The 21,348-nt window shown below is 36.4% G+C and overlaps 1 protein-coding gene across 5 annotated transcripts in view; it reads right to left on the bottom strand.

The window, feature by feature from the left end:
• Positions 1-21,348, bottom strand: part of ksr2 (kinase suppressor of ras 2) — a 101,925-nt gene that overhangs the window by 43,009 nt on the left and 37,568 nt on the right. For all 5 annotated transcript variants that reach the window (XM_015366388.2, XM_015366389.2, XM_015366391.2 and 2 more), the window contains 2 exons: positions 12,973-13,154; positions 891-960 (listed from right to left, as the gene is read on the bottom strand). In XM_015366388.2, the coding sequence (XP_015221874.1) occupies positions 891-960; positions 12,973-13,154 (252 nt within the window). The remainder of the gene's footprint in view (positions 1-890; positions 961-12,972; positions 13,155-21,348) is intronic.

Genomic DNA, 21,348 nt, shown 5'->3' with positions numbered 1-21,348 from the left:
GCTTCATTTGCTCCTCTATGGACAGCATGTTTACTCCATTGTACTTTTTGGACAATCAGTCTGTATAAACCTATGCACATTTTGCACATATTTTATTGTTTTTACAGTGACTATGATCAGCACATTTTGCACACACCTATGTATTTATTTATTTTTATTTATCTTGTTTGTCTTTTGTTTTATAACTATTCTGATGTCTGTTTTGCTTGTCTTGGGCTGGACTGCTGTAACACATACATTTCCCTACGGGATTAATAAAGTATTATCTATCTATCTAGTATTCCTCACATTCATGATTTAACTTTTAAAATTTAATTTATCTATTGAAATATTTACTAGAGCACCATAGCATTTAAACTAATTGTAACAGTTAAACAGAGCATATATTTTATTTTTAGGGTAAAGATAAGACCATCTAAATGGACATCAAGCTAATAGAACAGCATTTTATATTTTCCAAAGAAAGAACAAAAATATCCTTTTTGTCACAACCGCACCCTCAAGTCTGGCCGCAAACTGTTCCCTGAATTCTACAAAGGATGTAAGTGTTACAATTTAATGGGAATTACACATGTGATTATTAATACTGGCCAACAACTGAGGCAGCAGAACAGCCTCAATCCTCTACTTTCTGAACTGGATATCTGTGGGTGTAGGATGAAAGACTGTCAGCAGGCAACACACCTAAAGGGAAATTTACATATAGCATATTAGTGGAAAAAGAACCACGCTCTTTTCTCCACTGTAAAATACTTCAAAACTGTTCAAGTCCATTAAAGTCATTTGGAGTCACTGAACTGAGAATAGAGAAAAACAATGAACCCAAATTGTTAGCATTTAAATTTGCTGACATTCTGTGTGAGGAGAGCTCGTATTAGGTTGACTTTTACCTGTGTTTTATTGAATTTCCCAGATCTCTGCGGGGTATCTGTGGGGACCATCGAGGCACTGAAAGTGTGTCTGCAGAAAAGATAGTAAGGAAATCGTTAGATCAGAGAGAGGGAAGAGATTCTTTACCTATTTGAAGAAAATGACATGTCTTATTTTGAAATGCATTAGAAAAATTATTAGATTAGGCTCCAAATCATTCATACCCTGTCAGAAAAAGACTGAGTTAGCAAATCATTATCAGGCATACATCCTTAATACATTAATGTCTGGATGATAAAATATATTTGTAAGTAAACAATGTTTAAATTGTGTTCATACTTTGTATGCTTTAAATAAATGGTGTAAATTTATTCGAATTGTTTACCAATCTTTACATGCTTTTCTCATTGTACTCCAATAATAATAATAATAATAATAATAATAATAATAATAATTCCTTAAACACTCCACTCAAAGTGCTTTACAGGTAATGGGGACTCCCCTCCACCATCACCAAAGTGCAGCATCCACCTGGATGATGTGATGGCAGCCATAGTGCGCCTGAACGCTCACCACACACCAGTTATCAGTAGGGAGGAGAACAGAGTAATGAAGCCAATTCATAAATAGTGATTATTAGGAGGCCATGATTGATTGGTAAAGGCCAGGGGAAAATTTGGCCAGGTCATCGGGTTAACACCCCTGCTCCTTTCTAGAGTTAATGACTGTTAATGACCACAGAGAGTCAGGACCTCGGCTTTATGTTTCATCCAAAGGAAGGCACCTTTTTTTCACAGTGTAGTGTCCCATTCTAGACTGGGTCATCAGTACCCACACAGACTGCAGGCTGAGCACTCCTTACTGCCACCTCTAATACCCCTTCCAGCAGCAACCATAGTTTTTTCCCAGGAGGTCTACCGTCCAGGTACTGACCGGGCTCACACCTGCATAGCTTCAGAGGGCTGCCAGTTATGAGCTGCAGGATGATATGGCTGCTGGCATTATGCAACTCAGGCTATGCCATTACCCCAGGCTACTTTCTCCATATTGCCATATGTATCCCATTCACAACCTTGTCCTTGCCTACCACTGTCCTACCCAGCTTCAGTCCCTTCCACTAGATTTCCCATACCCCCTCACACCCTCTCCTTCCTCTCCACATTTCCTTTCCACAGAAATCGGTTTTACTCACTCTCTTACCACCTCTAGGGGCCTGCTCAAGACTGAGGAACAACTGCTCAGAAAGAAGCTTCAACCAGTCCAATTATATTTAGTCTTCAATTACAACTCAGCTCACAGTATGTGCTTGACTCTCAGGCTGGAGGTGTGATTTGCTTTTTGCTCCTGTTCCCCCTGGGCCTGGAATACATGCTACCTGACTCATGTCTTCATTGACTGTTAAATCGCCCTATTTCAATTGCTAACAGTCGCACCTGCATTGTGCTCCCAGCTTGTGCTAGCCTTAATTTTCAAAGCCAGCACTAAGCTCAATGTGCCAATGTGGTTAAAAGAAAGCACAAAAATCAATGTTCTTGACATGTAATCACAGAACATTTAAGGTATGAACTGAAGGAAGCAGATCACAAGTGATAGGTGATATCAGGTGATATGGGGGACCTGAAGAGGTGCTGTATACAAGATACAGGATACACTTCTCCAGGTTATCAAAGCTGGAAGAGGTTTCACAAGTAACCTACTGCATAACTGGCATGCATCTGAACATCCAGTATTTCTCAAACATATATATTTTGATAGGTATTCTGTTTATGTATACAATACAGATATTCTATTTATACTGTACATACAATATTGTAAGTAACACAAATCTTAAATTTAATTTATTGTTTTGATTACAAAAATAAGAAACACTGAACATACAGTACAACTGGCTTTTGTTGAGCTTTAGTTGATTTTTAGTTGATAAATGAATTTAAGTTGATTTGCAATAGTACTGTAATTTACATTACATTCTCACGATATAATACCGTAGATCCTGACATATCCAAATGTATTAAATTATTAGATTTCTCCTAGGTTTTTAGTCAAAACTGAAATTGGTGTACTAAATCTCTCATACAGAAGCTGTTTTCAAGCAGCCACAAAATACTAAATTCCTGCTTTTCAGTTATAAAATATATATTCTTTTTGATATCTTACATTCAAGAAAAGAAGGATCAGATGGTGATCAAAACTACTGCACAAGAATATTGCAGCTTCTTTAAATTACTCCAGTCTTAATGCTTATGACTGAATAGCAACAGAAAAAATGTGACTGACACAAAATCACATTAATATAAATGATGTGTGGTAATATAAGCAGAGTACACTTTGCATTACACTTAATGGAACTCTCAGCGCTGTTCTGAAAAACAAACACTATTAGGAGTATACCTTTCTCAGTGAAAATATTGTCAGTCAAGAGGGTTTACCACAAATAAAAACAGAAACATACTACGAGCATTTCAAAAGCATTTTTCTTTTTTTAGACAAAGACTTTTGTTACACAGATGTGAAAAGGGTAGGCCAGAGTTTGATAGCCAGGGTGCAAGGACAAAGACCCCATGCCAAACATTACACTAGCCTCGGAGATGGAGGCTTACACAAAGACCAAAATCAGTGCCCTGTACACCGAAATCAGGTGTTTGTGTGAAACCAGTAACCGCAGAGTGGGAGGTGATTCACTAACTTCACAAACATTAGCCACTTTATGAAGCCAGTTAGTTGTTGGGCATTCATCACTCATGAATGAGGGGGGAAAATGCTGGTAGCCCAATGTTTCGGAGTCCTGAAGCAATATTGAGGAGATTTTGATAGTACAGCATTAATCTCAAGTGAAAGAGCCTGAGCTGTAGCAGTGGGAGGAAGCTAAGAAAATAGATATACATGACACACCACATTGCTCTCACAGCAAGTCAATATTTCATCATATCCTTATTAATACACACCTTTTTTACTTCAGTTGTAATATTTGTATGATTGTTTTGTTGTGCATGAGCGTTCATTTCAAATACAAATAACAAATAATATTACATTGAACAACAATAATAATACATGTAAGTTTGTGTCTTCACTAGATATCCTTATCCATTGAATATAAATCATTACAAACACTTCATCACGCATTAAAATATAATTAGAGGTTGCAGTGAATGATTCATGTTGAAATTGTCTTATTACATACACAGAAACAATATTATACTAATAGTATGCACATTAACAGAATGAATTATTTAGTATTAACATAAAGGTAATTAATCTGAAACAGTGCTTATACTTTCAAATTAATGTCATTAATTGCAATAGAGAGTCTAGGGAAACCAGGATTTTAATGAAACTCCTCCCTGGTTAGGATATGCTCTTGCAGTTTTTAAATATTGTCCCAAGCTCTTGACCATTGGCTGCTAGTGCTGATGCTGAAATACTGTGCAAAGTATGATTCCCAAATTTAATGCGTGATTATTGGGCACTAATATGTTTGGCACTGAATGCCACCAGACTTCCTGACTCTCCATTAGTTACTGGTAATAAAATTTGATAAAACCTTAAAAGGGCCTTGCTGAACACTAGCCCCATTATAATTATAATCTACTGTACAATTAATTGTTAAAGGCCTAGAATACAGCAGCAAAGGGATTTCTTGCAGTAGTTATTAAAGCTTGCTGGGTGTTGAGTGTGAATGGGGATCTCTTTAACCTTTGTTGACAAGATTATTTTAAATTAGATCGCAAGTGATTCCCCTAAAATTCTTTAGAATGGTCCTTTATTTTGTGTAGGTAGTGGTTATAAATCACATTTTTTAATAGCTGGGCTCTAATGGGATTTGACTCACTGTTTATGCAGAGCCATGATGTTACCTTGAAAATAGCTCCTCTTATGCACGATCTTCAAATGCACCACCACAAACTCTCACCAATATACATGATGCGACACCTTAAATTATTCATGTGGTTTATCACATCTATTAGTTTACCTCCCTTTAGAGCTCCATAGGTAAAGAAAACACTTGGAGGTTAATAGACCAAACAAACAAATTTTCACAGGCCTTTGTGTGTGTGTGGGGGGGTGCAACACAGAGCTCTCTGTATTTACAGAGCAGTTGCATAAAAGCTTTCCGACACACAAAGGAAAGTTAGACATTTGTTCTCTGAATTTCCTTCTATCCATTTTCTAGCTGCTTATTCCAATTTTAGGGTCGCAGGGGAGCCAGAGCCCAGTAATATACCCTGAATGGGACACAGGACACAAACTCCAGGCAGACAGTACCTCAGGTCTGGAAGTGAACCCAAGGCCCAAGCACTGTGAGGCAGCAATGCTGATCACTGTGTTGTCTTCCCTGTCTTTCCACTTTGTTGGACTAAACTTACTCTGTGGTATGATTCCAAGTGACAACACATATTTTGTATGAGAAGGAGAATTTCTACATGAAATTAAATGAATAAAGTTGATTGACATTTCAGAAAACAGTAAAAACATACCTGTTTTGTCTGACAGATAATTTACAAGGTTCAGTCCAATTATAAGCAATGTTGTCCATATGGAGATTGTATCACATGGCTACTTAACAAATAATGTTTTTTTAAAATAAATTGTAGTAAGTTATTTGAAACTACAGGGTGGAGTAAGGGATTTCATTATTCTCTTCCAATCCTCCACAAAATCTCATATTTCTTTTACACCATGCAATGCTCTCAAAAAAGAATAGCATGACTGACTGTTAATTGCTTTAATTAAAAAAAGAGATTGAAAGAAATTAGCAATACCTTTTAGCTGACAGACAAAAAGAATGTTCAAGCCCTATTAAGTTATTTTGTTTTCTCGCTAATTGAACCTATGACTAAGACCTCTGTTGTCCATTAGAGAGGTAGTATTTTGAATTTTAGACAAAGGTGGGATGTTATCATCTTTTTGAGAGCACTTGAGCTGAGGAACAGTCCTTTGAGAAACCACACTTCCCATCTGCATTGTTTTCCTCTCTTGAGATATGTTCAATGACATTTTTAAATTCATACTCGCAAAGCCATATCAGGTGACGTAACCAGTAGTGCATGATTTACTATTTATTTTCCCACAACCTTGCATTATTATTATGTGACACATAGCACCTAGCCTAACCCAAGCCCTCCAGTTTGTAGAGTTTCTATGGAAACGCACAGAATTCAGTCAGTCCCATCACTTTCTGCCTCTCATGAATCTTCAATGTGAGCAATTCGGTTACATCCAGTGCATGAACTATAATCATCCTGCAAATTAGATATTAGAAATACATAATCATGATAAAACAGAGAAAGAAGCATATAGTACTTCTGCCATGAATAGTGCGTATCTACATCCTTGGCAGAATTTGGTGAACCATTGCCCTTGTATAGGTACTTAATTGAGCATTATACTGTATTTGCAAGTACAAATTGTGTTTGTCTATGAAGACATTACTGGACACTCAATATACTATAAATGCTCTTTTGCTATTTCTTAGCATTTGTTGTTAGGCACTGAATGCGTTATTTTCTAGGATTGTTCTTTTTATTTTGCTTAATTTTCTTAACTCATTTATTTTGCTAAATGAATTAAATTAATTCACAATATAAATAAAGCTACCATGCAAAAACATTGTTTGAACTCTAAGTGTAATCTCTAAAGAATTTTGAGTGTTTTCTAATATTTAGAACCCTCTTTCACAATAACATGACACCTTAAAAGTTAACACACTTAATGAATGCAACAGTCTGTTTGCTCAGAGTTCTTTGAAAATAGACACACTGTGCTTTTAACACGCCCAAACAATTCCAGGAGGATTTCCATATAAATAAAAAAATCATTTTGCATGATGTTTTCTAAAGCAATCCACCTTCCATTTTATTCAGGTTGGTAAATTTCAATATTACAGGCAAATCAAATTTTCTTGTCCCTGCATTCCAAGAGGGAAGGTTTTTTAAACCTTGAAGATTCAATCACATGCTGCTCAATATGACAGCACATTATATGGTTTGTGTATGTTTTCGCAACCATGAGGGAGCAAAAGCCAAATTATTTGCACAATCACAGTTACTACAGCGATGCATACGCAACTCAACTGGCAACACATCCTAATCACCAAACCTATCATCAAGAGGCTTCTTTCTGCATAATGCCAAATTATCAGAAATAAATCTTTTAGCTAAAAGCCTGCTCTGACTGAATTCCACCTCCTTCTAACTTAAGACTATATCGTGGCCGAATAGACCAGATTCAAAATTAACATATAGTAGCTGCAGCAAAAAATGAAGACAAAAGAGCATTTCTGCTAAAAGCAAGTTCAGTAGTTTGGTTAGATCCTAATAAATGAGATAGAGACAAAATATGTAGAGAGTATTTGGAGTAAATTGCCTAGCTGAGAGAATGGCAGCCTAGCTGTGAGGATAAGGATGTCCAAACCCTCCCTCACTATTGCGAGGAATAGTGATAGATTTCTTTTTAGTAATGTGCATGACTTCTGTGAAAAAGTCATGACCCACAACCCTATCTTCAAGCACGAAGACAAAAATCCTGACATAGCCTATAAATGTTTTTGAATTCTATAGATCATGACTATGTTGGCATATTAAAATAAGACTGATCAACTAAAAGAAACCTACAGTAATCACAAACTTACAGTTTAGTCATCAGCAAAAATAAGCAACACTAATCCACTCTCTGCATCCAGTGGCTGCCTGTTCTTTCTCTCTCTGCCTTCCTTGCTCCATGATTAACACACCCCACTTGAAAAGGGCAAACAAACTTTCCGTGTGCCGGTGAAGTCGTCTCCTGCCTGCCGTTCGCTGAGCTGCCAACAGAGATCGTAGACTGTTGCACCATTAATTTCAAAGCTGCAGTTAACAACCTTCAGCTCGGTTTTGTACCACTCTCCTTTTCTTCCACACCAGAGCCCGTTGGATAGACCAATTTGCAAATAAGCAAGTTTGTGAATGTTAAATTTGCCGAAGTCCCGACCCTGCTCTACTGACAATGGGCACAGAATGTGTTCCCCAGCGATGGCACTTGAAGACAATGCAGGTATCATTATTTGTCTATCATTCCAAACCTTTTTTCTCTTCTTCACCACGGGCAAATGACAGCTGAGGTCATTTGTCAGCTTTCCTGACAACTTTCAACAATTAAACTTTAGTTCAGGATACACAACATAGACTGAAAACTCATTGCAATGTGAAACATACAGTAGGTAAATAAACAATAAAAAGATACACTGAGCTCCAGAATATTGAAGATGCTTAAAGGTTAGAAGAGGAAAATCACAAAAGCTCCATCAATGTCTTTAATAAGACCAAATAACAATACAAGATGCTCCTGGAAATGCTGTTTACAAAAAAAATAATTATGAAACTCAAAAAGGCAAACTAAAGAGGCTAAATCAGCTGTCCTTATTGTCTTTTACCCTTTTATTAACCAAGACTAAATACAAATTCACAGATTGATCAGATTTCATTTCTGTCTCCAAGTACACATGCTCTTTTAGATGGCACAGTATGATAGTTTACGGCTTACACAGAAGTACTCAGTCTGGAAGAAAGGCCCATATATTCCCGAGGAATTATGAATGTCATCTTATGTATCAAACTGTTCTTTTAACTATTACAAGAACTTCTTGGGCGATTCTTCTGATAAAGGAGCTTTAGCAGGTTCTGTCACTATGGTAACCATACACCATAGGGTTTTTAATCTTTCTGAAATACAGAGACAAGTAATTTTGAAAAATCAGTAATCTTTGACACAAGAAATTAAACTGACTAGAATTTAAAGCACATAAGTATTTGTTTTCTGACTCGCCTCTCATAAAAAATAAACATCTGCTTTGGCCTTTACAAATGATCAATTTAATCACAATTTAAGTAAATGCCACATTACAGTGGTGGCTGGCACTGCCTGTCTCACAGTTTATGTGTTCTAGTTTTGATTCTGGATTGGGACTCCCTGTGTGCTTGTTTGTAGCAGTGTGTTTGTAAGTACTCTGCCGTGGGCATTCTGACCAGTATGTAGTCCTGCCTTGCATCCCATACTTCTGAGATGTAATCATGAGAATCTGCAGGCATAAATCCATATTTTATGAAACAAAGATTCCTTTGTTGTGATACTTTCTACTGTTGAATTTGGTTGATTTTACATATAAGATGCTTAGTAGTTTCCTACTTTACACAAAAAGCCTTTCATAAGATTTACTGTTTCAAATGAATCTTTCTGTCGACTAAGTACTGAAACACACACAATATTTTTGTGATAACACCGGATATACATTGTCATCATTATTTATGTGAAGAGAGAGAATGTTATAAAAAAGCAGTCTCTTAAAAAAGTGCGTAATAATGAAGTTAATCAATGTCCACTTATTAAAGAATATGAGATCAAAGGTCACAAAGATGTATTATGATAGCCAAGGAAAATTCCCAGGTTAATCATTTTCAATTTGTCTCAAATGCAGTTGTGTGTTTATTAAGACCTTTGGAATCTATATATTGGATCAAATCTCAATAACACGTATAAGCCCAGAAAAAATATAAGGCTTGGGTCAATAGTTGGGGGAGGTTTTCCAAACAATGAAACCTGTTTCTCAAAATTGCATTTCTGCAATGATTTTAACTCAAACATGTTTGCAAAAGCAATATATTTGTCCTTACTCACTTTTCGGCTGCAAACAGTTGTTGGACTGTTTTCTGTTAATACTTGCGCAAGATAAATCAGAAGCAGATTTTCTCCGTCACCACAAAACATTACTATAGTTTAGTGAGAGATGAAGATGCACCTCTACAATCCACTTAGTTGAAGTAAGACTTTACATGTTCACAAACCTTTTACTTTTTAAAGAAAAATAACATTAATGTTTGTTCAACATTTTTCTACATGCATAAAATGTCTTGCTCCTTTGGCAGTCTACTAGTCCTTGGAAGCAAAAAGAAAAAAAAATATTTAGACAAAATAGTTCAGAAGGAAACCAGTCAGGATAATGTAGTCAGGTGTCTTACTTGTTGTTGTTTGATCTGACAGCTACACACAAAATGCAACAGGTGTTCTTCTGTCCTAAGGCTATCCAGCCACAACAGGTGCTCCAGTGTCTAAATCACAAAAGCAGGTATTTCTCATTGTCAGTGAAAATTTAGATTTAAACTATTCAAGGCCACCTGTACAGTGTTCCTGTCTCCCACTGCTGTGACTGAATTCAGTTTTGAAGTCAATCCCATCTAAAAGATTGTGTTTAGTGGCAACAGACAAAAGGAAGCACCCTCGTTAGAAGATCAAGGGTGTTCTGTGATATTAACAATGTATATTAATTGTAACAAATGTAAACAATGTAAATGAATCTCTAAAATAAATTAAGCCCAGACCAAATTAAGTGTTACCTTCAAATGAAAGAAATGTTAGATCTTGATGGCAAGAAGCTTTCTTCTTTCCAAAGGAAATCTGTCAAATCGCAAATTATGATGGGGTTTGTAATTTGTAAGTGTAAAGATGGTATGGGGCTTAAATTACAAATAATAAAGGAAACTAAACACTTGGAAGGAATATTTCTAATCCATAATGTAGTGTATGTTGGCTGAAATAAATACATAGGTAGGTGGAATCTATACATTTAATTACATGTTGAATTACATAAAATACATACATAAAGTGTATATAAATACATATACGCACGTGAAATATATACATGAAATCTTGAAACAAATGATTCTACCAATACTTTAAATGTTGTCTGTGTTATTACGAAAATGTTGAGAGTAATGTTGTTTAAACACGTCTGTTGCTTGATTTCAAACTTAGCCCAGGCAATCATCTTTAAAGAATGATGCGCGGTCCCCCTTTTGCACATTTTCACCCCGTTCATACTGACAGAGCGGTGCCAGATGAATACAATTTTTGAAAATGGGATTGTGAATGAAGTTAATCATAATCCCATGGCTTCAATGCATGTTAATCACGCGCTCGTTAAGCATCGTAGGCAGGGTAATGCAAATCAGAATCGATTCCAGACAGACTTTTAAAATTGTTTATTGGGCCAAAAGGTTTAGTAGATTAAGGGTGTTGATGCCTTCCATGAACAGTCCAAGCAGAGACAAATTATACGCTTTGATGGAACAAACAGGGCTGGTAAATGCTGTTGTGAATCTGACTGGTACCCAAGAGAAAACTCCTGCAGTTCGGTAATGTTATTTAGAGTACTTACACTGCTGAATGAAATTATTCTGCTGCTGGTCTCTGTATCAACAAGAATTCATCTTAATCTCTATCTTCGTAGTTTTCAACAGAAGGCTTTTCAACCACAGCATGTAAAAGAGCTCCTAAATGTAAAACAGTAACTACTAATACAACTCGGTAAGTAACATAAGTTACTAATGTAAACTCTTCCTTCACCCTAAAATGCATACGGGGGGGTTGCACACTGGCGTAACACTTGACTTACAGGAGGATGTGTTTTACAGGCATTTCACAATACATCATTCTTCTCACTTTTAGGAAGAAGGTCTTTCACAATGTTCGTGATTAGGTCACACCTACTTCTGCTTATCTTCAAATAAATATCACCCTTCTTGTTTACTCACTTGTGTTTGCTTTTTCATGTTCACCCTTAGAGAGTGGCTCATCCCTCATTAAAGGGACCTGGGGGGTCCAAGAGCCCGATCCTAATGGTGGGTTGTCATTCTACTCAGCCAAGTGAGTTACCCGGATAAAACTCAATATGCGAATCATATTACAGTTATTTGCATTTAGGTGCTAATAGATGTGGGAATTGTATATGATTTATTAGGTCACCATGGAGGTGACTTAACATATAGGGAGTCTGATATTTAAGGCTTCCTTTGTTTAACATTCAGAAATATTTTTTTACATTGAGGGGCAATTTTCCATATTATGGATTGTACAATGCTTTGATAGTCTTACAGAGAGCTTTGCAGGAATTTCATTGACATCGCTAAATATATTCAGTGATGATTTCTTAATAAAGAAAGCTCAGACAGGCTTACTGCATGTAAATTAATATCAGTCTGCAAGGCTGGAATGTATCCTATTAAAAAGATGAAAATCAAGAAATAAATGGATTGACACAAGTTAATCAGCAAAGCCTCTTCTCAACAGAGATGGTTAAAAATTAGATTTTGCAAGTGCATTTCCACTCTCTTGTGCTTTTTTTGCACATATGCTTTTGCAAGTATTATTGCTATCAAAACTTGGCTGCTTTCAATAAACAGCATCATTACCAACACACTCACATCCACGTGCGCGGTTCTGCTTCTTGTCTTGTGAAAGATTAATTGCCGAAGTTGCTCCCTGGTTTGATGGAGGGGACGTGTAGGGGAGAGAGGGGGAAGGGAGGAGGTTGGTGCATCCAAAACTGGAGTCATCACATGAATCCAGATGGTGAGATAAAAATACTGAGTCATTTAGAGTGTATTACTCCAGGTCTATGACATTCCACTGTTACTGAAGAATCAGTGACAGTATTTTAGTTTTGATACTGTCTCTATCATTCAGAGCCGGCTCACATCGCCTGCCATCGGAGCCTTGTTTTGTGAGAGGAAGATATGTTATTGTTTTCCGTAGTGTAGTAATAAGCTTATGCCAGACTAGCAGGTTGGACGCAGTGGCATGCTGCCACAGAAAATGATTAGAAATGCAAATGTGTACAAGTTTTCGCATACATCACAGCAAGTCATTCAGAAGAGTGAAGCATACATTCGGGAAGCATGGTCCTATTTTTCCATTCACGTCAGTAGTCCAATAGGTCCAAGATAACATCTAACGTGTAACTTTTCTGTTTTGACCTTTGCCCTTATTGAGACTGATGTACCCTTCAGAGCAGTGGTCTAAAACATACGGTTAGAAAACTTTAAAAATTCCTTCATCAGGGACTGTTTCCCAATAAAATTAACCCCCATGCTTGATATATACTGTTTTCCTAAAATTTTTATTTTTTATTTTTAGTTTCTAGAGAAGAAAGCAGCACATTTAGCCTAAAAGAGTTAGAGAATTACAGTTTGAAGAGTGAAATCATTTTTTTAAATAAAAATACCATTCACCCAAAGGTCTACTGGACAAGAATGCAAAGAGAAAAGAGAAGCCAGGACTTCATTGGGGACTTACTTGCAGAGAACGTGGTTTCGGTGTGAACAGGGGGAGTGGAGGGAAGGAAGGATGGGTAGCCAACGAAGAAAGAGCGCAGGGAGCGCTCAGAGAGCAGAGGAGAGCGCTGAGATGGAATGTTCTCACAGCTTCCAACAGTGTTGTGAATCTTGAGGTTCAGGGGCTTGTTCTTTTTCTTCGCTCTAAACAGAAAATTAAACAACGTGTCAACCACATGACTAGATAGAACCACATGAAATATCGCATGTTCTTTTTCAAAAGCTACATGAACATCACAGAACTGAATGCAGGAATAAAGCAAGATTGGGGTACAGCAGCTATAAGGCATATAAGGTTGTGCAGTCGTTTTTGTAAGTAAACAATCTGCTTGAAAACCCAAAAGCTAAAGAGTTAAGCAATTCACTATCTGAGTAACAATTGGTAAAGATGTAATTTCACGTTTCAGGTGGTTAAGAGCTGTTATTTCATATCACCATGACTCATTCCAATGTGAAACACAACAATGCTGAAAGCTTAATTAGCACATGGCCTGCGAGAACAGTTTAACCTGACTGGAGAAGGTTCAGTCAAACTGTCCTTGGCCATATTTACAATGCCCTGGCCCCATTTCACTGCTTGCTTTTGATTAGCACTCACAATCTTTGCTGACCTTAACATTGTTCTTTTACAAAAGACCGTCAAGACCTTAGAAAATTCAACTGTTAGGAAATATTCTATTGCCAAATTGTACAAATCCATAGTAAAAAAAAAATTACCAGCCCATTTTCCACAGCTCTTGTAAGATAATTATTTTTCTCAGCATTGTAGGAGATGAATTTGGAAGACCAGGTTTTAATACTATTACAAAGAACTAGTATTACTATTAGTATTAGTATTAGTATTAGCTCAGCAGGTGTGAGCCTGGTCAGTACCTGGATGGGAGACCTCCTGGGAAAAACTAAGGTTGCTGCTGGAAGAGGTGTTAGTGGGGCCAGTAGGGGTTGCTCACCCTGCGGTCTGTGTGGGTCCTGATGCCCCAGTATAGTGATGGGGACACTACACTGTAAACAAGTGCCGTCCTTCAGATGAGACGTAAAACCGAAGTCTTTTATTATTATTATTATTATTATTATTATTATTATTATTACTCTAACTATTACAATGAAGCAATGTATTGCTTAATTAAAATACATCAATTAGATACAAGTATCCGTTTTCAAATACACTACAAGCACTAATAATAACCCCAAAAAGAAGATGTATACAGATGAAAATATAAAAGCCTGTATATCTCGTACATTATAGTACAGGTTACCATGACCCGGTCTCACTGTATAATTATGGAGCAAGTACGAAGAGTTTCTGTCACAGTATGGTTTGGAGGTGCATCAAAAAGTGATGTTGGTTTTGGAAATTTACAGTTTATAAAACCACTGCTTTGATCTACAATACTATCTCTTGCCACTCTATCTTGTCATCTTGTTCCAGTATATAAACAACCACTATTGGGGTTTCTTTTATACGAGTAGTAGCAATTCCTACCTGTTTACTCAAAGAACGAGCAGATTTTCACTCTTACCAGCTCTCATAAAGCACTGCCAAGATTAATCTTTTCTCTCATCTTTTCAGATGTTAAGTTTATATTTTTTTTGTTTCAAGAAATATGAGGTATTTATTTTTTATTACATTACTACTTGATTGTAAAAAAGGTTTGTGTGCTTTAAGTGTATATAGTACAGGATAATACCTAATGTTCTAATGACTACAATAACGTAACTACTGTACCACAAATGAGCTGGAGTGTTGTTGCTTTTCTACCTATTGTTTATGCATTGGTAACCTTAAGCATGTTACTTGATTGATTTATCAGGAATGTGCTGTTTTCATACTCAGGTACTATACTGTGCTACTGTATATTAACATAGGGTTTGGGTGTTTGAGTTCTGGAACTAATCAGAGATTATTACAAGAGAAGTAATGGGAATTTAATTTCTGTTATACAGGTTTTCACCTTACCTGCAGTTTTTGAGGAACATATTAAGCTCGTCTAACAAAGAATTACTGTATAATTGACAAGCCAGGGAACCTAAGTTTACTGTTGATGATCAGTCTCTCCCAGCCTGTTTGAGCTTCTCCCATCTGGAAGACTGTACAGGCCTATTACTAGCTGTTTCAGGAATAGTTAGTATCCTTCAGCCATGCAATGTTCGTCTAGCAGACGTTTACATAATCATGTTTGTAACAGTCTGCAAGTATGTGTAATATGCTTGTATGTTGTAAAGCAGTGGTTGTGTAAGAATCCTAATAGTGAGATGAAAGGCTGATTGCAGCATCAAAACAAATTTCTTGTGCATTCTGCCACTTGGCAAATAAAGTATGTTTTTCTGTAGATACTGAAATTATACTGTATTATTGTACCGTATACTGTATTTGTATTAACAAATATTTTACTTTCTCTCCAACAGTAGTTCATACCTTGGTCTGTCTTGCACCTTATGTCTGGCATATCATAAAACTAGAGAAAGCACTGTTTGTCTTTTGAATTTAACAAAGCATATTCACATTATTTGAAAAATACTTCCTCACTTATGTTCCTCACATAAGAACATTTGTTTGTTAGTAGTTAAGTGATCAAAAGTTCTGAGTTAACTGTTTCTTGAAATAAGATAGGGGAACAGCTTTAAGAACATGACTGGGTAGAGACTGTTTGAGACACCAACAACTCATTGCATAGAAAAGTACCTCTTGTTCTCAATGTTTTTGCCTTTATATTTTCTATATGTGTCTATATGGTTTCTATATGTGTCTTCCAGATTGTAATTCAACATCAGCAGCCATATCACTTCAAGCCAGATTGTATTTCAATGCTAGCAGCCATATCACTCTGCAACTCACAACTGGCAACCCACCGAAGCTAGCAGGTGTGAGCCTGGTCAGTACCTGGATGGAAGAGACCTGGGAAAAACTAGGGTTGCTGCTGGAAGAGGTGTTAGTGGGGCCAGCTGGGGGCGCTCACCCTGCGGTCCATGTGGGTCCTAATGCCCCAGTATAGTGACGGGGACACTATACTGTAAACAGGCGCCGTCCTTCAGATGAGAAGTAAAACCAAGGTCTTGACTCTCTGTGGTCTTTAAAAATCCCAGGGCGTGTCTCAAAAAGAGTAGGGGTGTAACCCCTGAGTCTTACCAATCATGGCCTCCTAATAATCCCCATCTTGAATTGGCTTCATTACTCTGCTCTCCTCCCCACTGATAGCTGATGTGTGGGGAGCATTCTGGCGCACTATGGCTGCCATCGCATCATCCAGGTGGGGCTGCACACTGGTGGTGGTGGAGGGGATCCCCATTACCTGTAAAAGCGCTTAAATGGAGTGTCCAGAAAAGCGCTATATAAGTGTAAGCAGCTATTATTATTATTATATACAGGTATAGTTCAAGTTTTTGCAACCTGCAAAGAGACAATGCTCTGTAGTTGTAAAATTTCCATTGCCCTACAGTTGCCGAGTATATTGAATTGCTATTCCCTTCAAATTCAACTTAAAAATATACGGGTGATGCTTTAGTAGCTATTTAGTAGCTACCTTTAGTAGAGTGGAAAAACTAGAAAAAAGGGAGCTTTTAGAATACAGACAGGAACTAAAATGCCTTACCTTTAGTTGCATTTTTCATATGTGTAGTCTACAAAGATAATGGAGTCATTTCCTCATTTACTCTTTAGCATTTTTAACTTTTAAGGGTTAAGGTTAACATTTTTTCTACATCCTATATTCCCTTAAATAACAAATTCTTAGATAAGCAGGCTTGTTTATTTGATCCTGATCAAGATTTGAGGCTTAGCTCATCCTAGACAGCTCATTTAGGAATCCAGCATATTAAGTCTTTGTTAGTTTTATGCCTCTGGGTTATTTCTTCAACTTTATTCATGCAATTATACTTTGTAAGTAGCAGACTCATTTTAAAAAACTTAGACAATAAGGAAGCAGGCTGAGGGTATCAGTTTTTTTGCTAAATTGTTCTGACTACAATTCAGATAAAACTGCATTACGTAAATTTTTAAATCTAATTTTGCCCATTTATCTTTCTCCATCTTTCTTTCTACTGCAAGTGATGGATAAGTACCCTGATAGAAAAAGATAGCATGATGGACAAATTTATTTCATTGTTTGCCACCATAAGAGAAAATATCTCTCCCTTACCGGAACAAAACTGTCCTGTCAGATTTAAACAAATGAAACCCCAGTATCTGGAGACCATTTCCTTGACTGACTGTGAGTGTCAGGAAGCACTGAGTTCAGATACTTAAGAACCCAGCCAGCAGAATCAAACAAACCTCAATAACGTGATCTGATCAGGAAGGTAATGTATTGTTATGTTTGGATATAACCCACTTTTTTGGGGCTACGATTACCTGATCATCCTCTGAATGAGAATGTGAGAGTCGGACCCCCTAACTCTAAACCAACGGATTTCTGCATAATGTGGATGATAGTAGAGTTTTAGCTTGATGCATTCTGAGAAATGCTGGTCTGCGTGCCTAAATTTACACACTAGGGTGATTGGAGTGAATTGGGGTCTGTCCTTGACCCGATCTTTAGTTAAGAATTCCAAACACAGAAATCACAAAGTCTTAGAAGTATCTATAAACAGTGAAGACTAAGCCTGGTCACTGTATGCTCAGTTAACAAGTAATAATTTTATTAAGTGGATGTACAGATACCTACATCATTGATAGATTTTAAACCCATCTGCCCAACACAGTCTGTGGTTTTAAAAACGTCTAGCACCTGTATAATAACTATGTTTGTCTTTTAATTATATTTTCCTACCGTAAATTTACCATCTTGAAGGCTTTCATAAACACCTCGCAACACTTTAATTCTCAAAGTAAAGAAATGGATAACAAAATAAGGACATACAATGCTTTCAGAATTCTTTGTTGACATGTGGTATAAATGATTCACAGCAATTTCAAAGGAAAACTGAAAAAAATGAATCCCACAATATCTATGATCCCGAAAATAGGAAGCCCATTTGGTTTGGATATCTACTGTACCTAAAATTCCACATATCTTAACAGAATTTCAAATACTGCTGATATTGCAATATTAATTTAAAAGGCACCATGTTTAACAAAAGACATTTCCATCAAAACAAAACTCTTGATTTTGAACATAATTCTGCCACACTCTCTAAAAAGTGTGCTTTCCTCTTATATATTCAGGGAAAACCTTTTTAATGAGGAGCCTGACCTCTGTAATTAAACAATGTGTTGAAGTACAGTATTATCTAATGGTACTGGACAAAATAAACAGTTCAATAGGACATTTCTGTCCCTTTTTTTACTATGCTGTATGCTGTAGCTAAGGTTAAGACATTTGTATTAATTGTTCAACTCCACTATGTAAAAAACATACAGAAGTCACTAGCATTGCAAATGCCAATACTACAGAAGTACCTGGGCCGTCTACTGTATTTGAACATGGGGCCTCTCATCCTGGGAGGACTTGACAAAAAAAGCAATGAAGTGGACATAGATCACCAAGAGATAAAGGCAAAAACTTGTTTGGTGAGTGAAATGTATCAGAGACAGGTAACTAACATATCACAGACAGTGATGTGTTCCCACCAAGCTCTAAAGATTGCCAAAACTGAAAAATTCAAAATCCCATTTTTTCACTGCGGATGCTTAACGATAATGTTTCATCCCAGCAAAAGTTACGTCACGTCTGAGATGTCACAGCACTCACTTGGAATTGCAAGTTATTGCACATAAAAACCAAGAGCTTTGCTCTAATGTTCTAAAGTCACTTACACTGCCATGGGTACAAAGACAAAAACATTCCAATACTGGTTTTCAATGTTGGAGTGGTAATACTGTTAAATCTGTCCAGGCACCTAAAAATTGTAAATCTACTGTAGTTGGCTAAAAGCAGGGCACTATCCACTAGGGTGTTCAATATAAAAGGAAAGCAAAATGTATTTCAATGCTGTAATAGTAATGTCAGCTTGAATTTTAAGTTACGATCTGTAGAATTTTAACTTCTTTCATAAAAATAATGTTTTCTTTTTGTACCACTGACGTTACAGCACAGTACAGTACCTGTTTCTGCCTTACTGGTGTTTGAATGCCATTGCTTTAGGTGTCATGCAGGGTTCAGTCTCTATTTGCCTCCCTAAATGCATTTGTCAAACTTCATGAAGTACTCTTAAGGGAAAGCTAATGGGATTTTGAAGTCTTAGACAGGAATACTTAGCAGAAACCCTGGGCATGCATGCATTCAGGCTGCACTTGAACTCACCACTCCTTAACATGATTCTTAAAAATCAGCATTCTAAACAACTGAAGACAATTTAAGCCCCAAATCAAGACTATAATGAAAATAAAGGTATTGGTCACAAGCATTGATTTATATTTTTATCTTACTGCACAAGACTCTTTATTGTCTTCTTTAAAACCTTTTTAATCTACAATTAAATTTCATGTAATTGCACCTTTGGTTGAGGCTTTAAGAAACTGTTCACAAAAAATATCTATATTGCATTTTGTATCCTTTCATCTCATGCCATTTTCAGCTTTAATTGCACCTACTGTGAAGTTTTTTTAACACTTTGATATAGCTTCTTTAAATACTGTACTGTATGTAAAACATGTTTATTTTAAATAACACTGCAGAGTAGCAAATAACAATTAGGAGTGAATGTTACAGTGTTGAATTCGCTTTTACTCTTCCACTTAAGTGTTATTTCTCCATAGAAAGCTATTGACATTCAAACATTGAAGAAAGAAAAAACATTTTATGGATGGGGGGAATCATACATTTTAAAAACCAAATCTCATAATACCATGTTTATATGAAAGACCAATGAGGGGGTTGCAATTGACTTGGAATCATCAACTCACCAAAATAGTGTCCATTAGCTTTGATCAAAGGTTCACAGAAATGTGAAATTTCATTTCAATCAAGTGAGTCATCTAGCATGCCTAAAAAAGCCTACAGTAAATGCTATGAATTAGCTTCCTGTTTATTCATGTTACATTGCATTACACTTTCATTTCAAATAATTCCCTTGTTAAGCTCAAAGACCTAAAAATAACAACAGACTGTAGTTACTGACACTGACCAAAAGTGAGTGAAAATAAACATTTGTAGCCTTGAGTGAAGGAATTACATTCCTGGCAGAAACTACTCCAAACAGAATAACTATAACCTTATATAATATCATAAAGCATCATTCCAAAATAATACAATTATTTTTAAAATATCTAAATGTTAACCTACTTTTCCAATAAATTCCACAACATTTTTAACGTGCCCCACAGTTACTTTAGTAGTATTCCTGTGCTCAAAAACACAGTCATTCAAGTCCCAGTACACATTCTTCAGCTACTGATCAATTATCATCAGTGATTATCTGATATCCATACTTTACTTTTGCAATTTAGACAAAATTAATTTAAAAAAATAAATTGAGGAAATAAAGGAGAATATGTTTTTCTGAAAAAAGTCACTTCAATTCCTTCATGCAGATTGCAAATGGAGAATGTCCAGTTGTAGAATCTTACAATTCTCTGCTGGGTATAATCTGTGGTAATGACCAATTGAAGATTTATGGAAATTAGGAATTATTGAATCATTTTTTCTATCTTTATTTTTTTTTAAATGACTGGCACCGTTTGTTTTTTTTTGTAAAAACACACTTCCCATGGGATCTCTTCCAATGTCAAACCTGTCAGAGAAAAGGGCATTTTACAAAGCTTTCAGTTCTGCTTCTGAATGTATTTAAAGCTAAACATCTTTGAAAGATGACAGAAACCGCTGCCACAGGAGGTTGGCTGAGTGCTGGGTTAGTGCTTCATGATATGATGCATTACAGTTACAAGGGTGGCTTATACTCTTCTAGTGGCTCAGTAAGGGGTCAGTTTATTAAATGTTTCAGCCACGGTTAAAGAGAAGGAAGTAATTCAAGGGAGGAATACATTTTTTTATTCAAATACATTCACATTTATATTCATATAGGCTTAAGTTACTAAAACCTTTCAATAGGAATAATCTCTTCTGGACATTGTTTCTATTAGGCCTTAACACGATGTATTTATAACCCAACAATGACTCTGTGGGTCTTCAGATTAACTATCCTAATTTTTTATCTATCCATTTGGCTATTTAGACATGCTGTCTTGGGTATACTTTGTCTTGCACATAAAGATTTCTCATGTAGTAAAGAGGAACATGAGCTTGGGTGATGTTTGAAGTTTGATGCCCATAATTGGCTCTTTGTAGCTGAGTGCTTGTGTAGTTATTTTTCAGAAGGTTCATTTTGAAATTCTGTCACATCTGAATGAGCTGTGCTGCCGTCAGAAGAGAGTTTTTTCACAGATCCCTGCTCATCACTTCGT

Source organism: Lepisosteus oculatus, chromosome 22 (assembly GCF_040954835.1).
Source record: "Lepisosteus oculatus isolate fLepOcu1 chromosome 22, fLepOcu1.hap2, whole genome shotgun sequence".
In the NCBI taxonomy this organism is placed as follows: domain Eukaryota; kingdom Metazoa; phylum Chordata; class Actinopteri; order Semionotiformes; family Lepisosteidae; genus Lepisosteus; species Lepisosteus oculatus.
The sequence above is the reverse complement of the archived record's forward strand: the minus strand, read 5'-3'. Positions and strand labels throughout refer to the sequence as shown.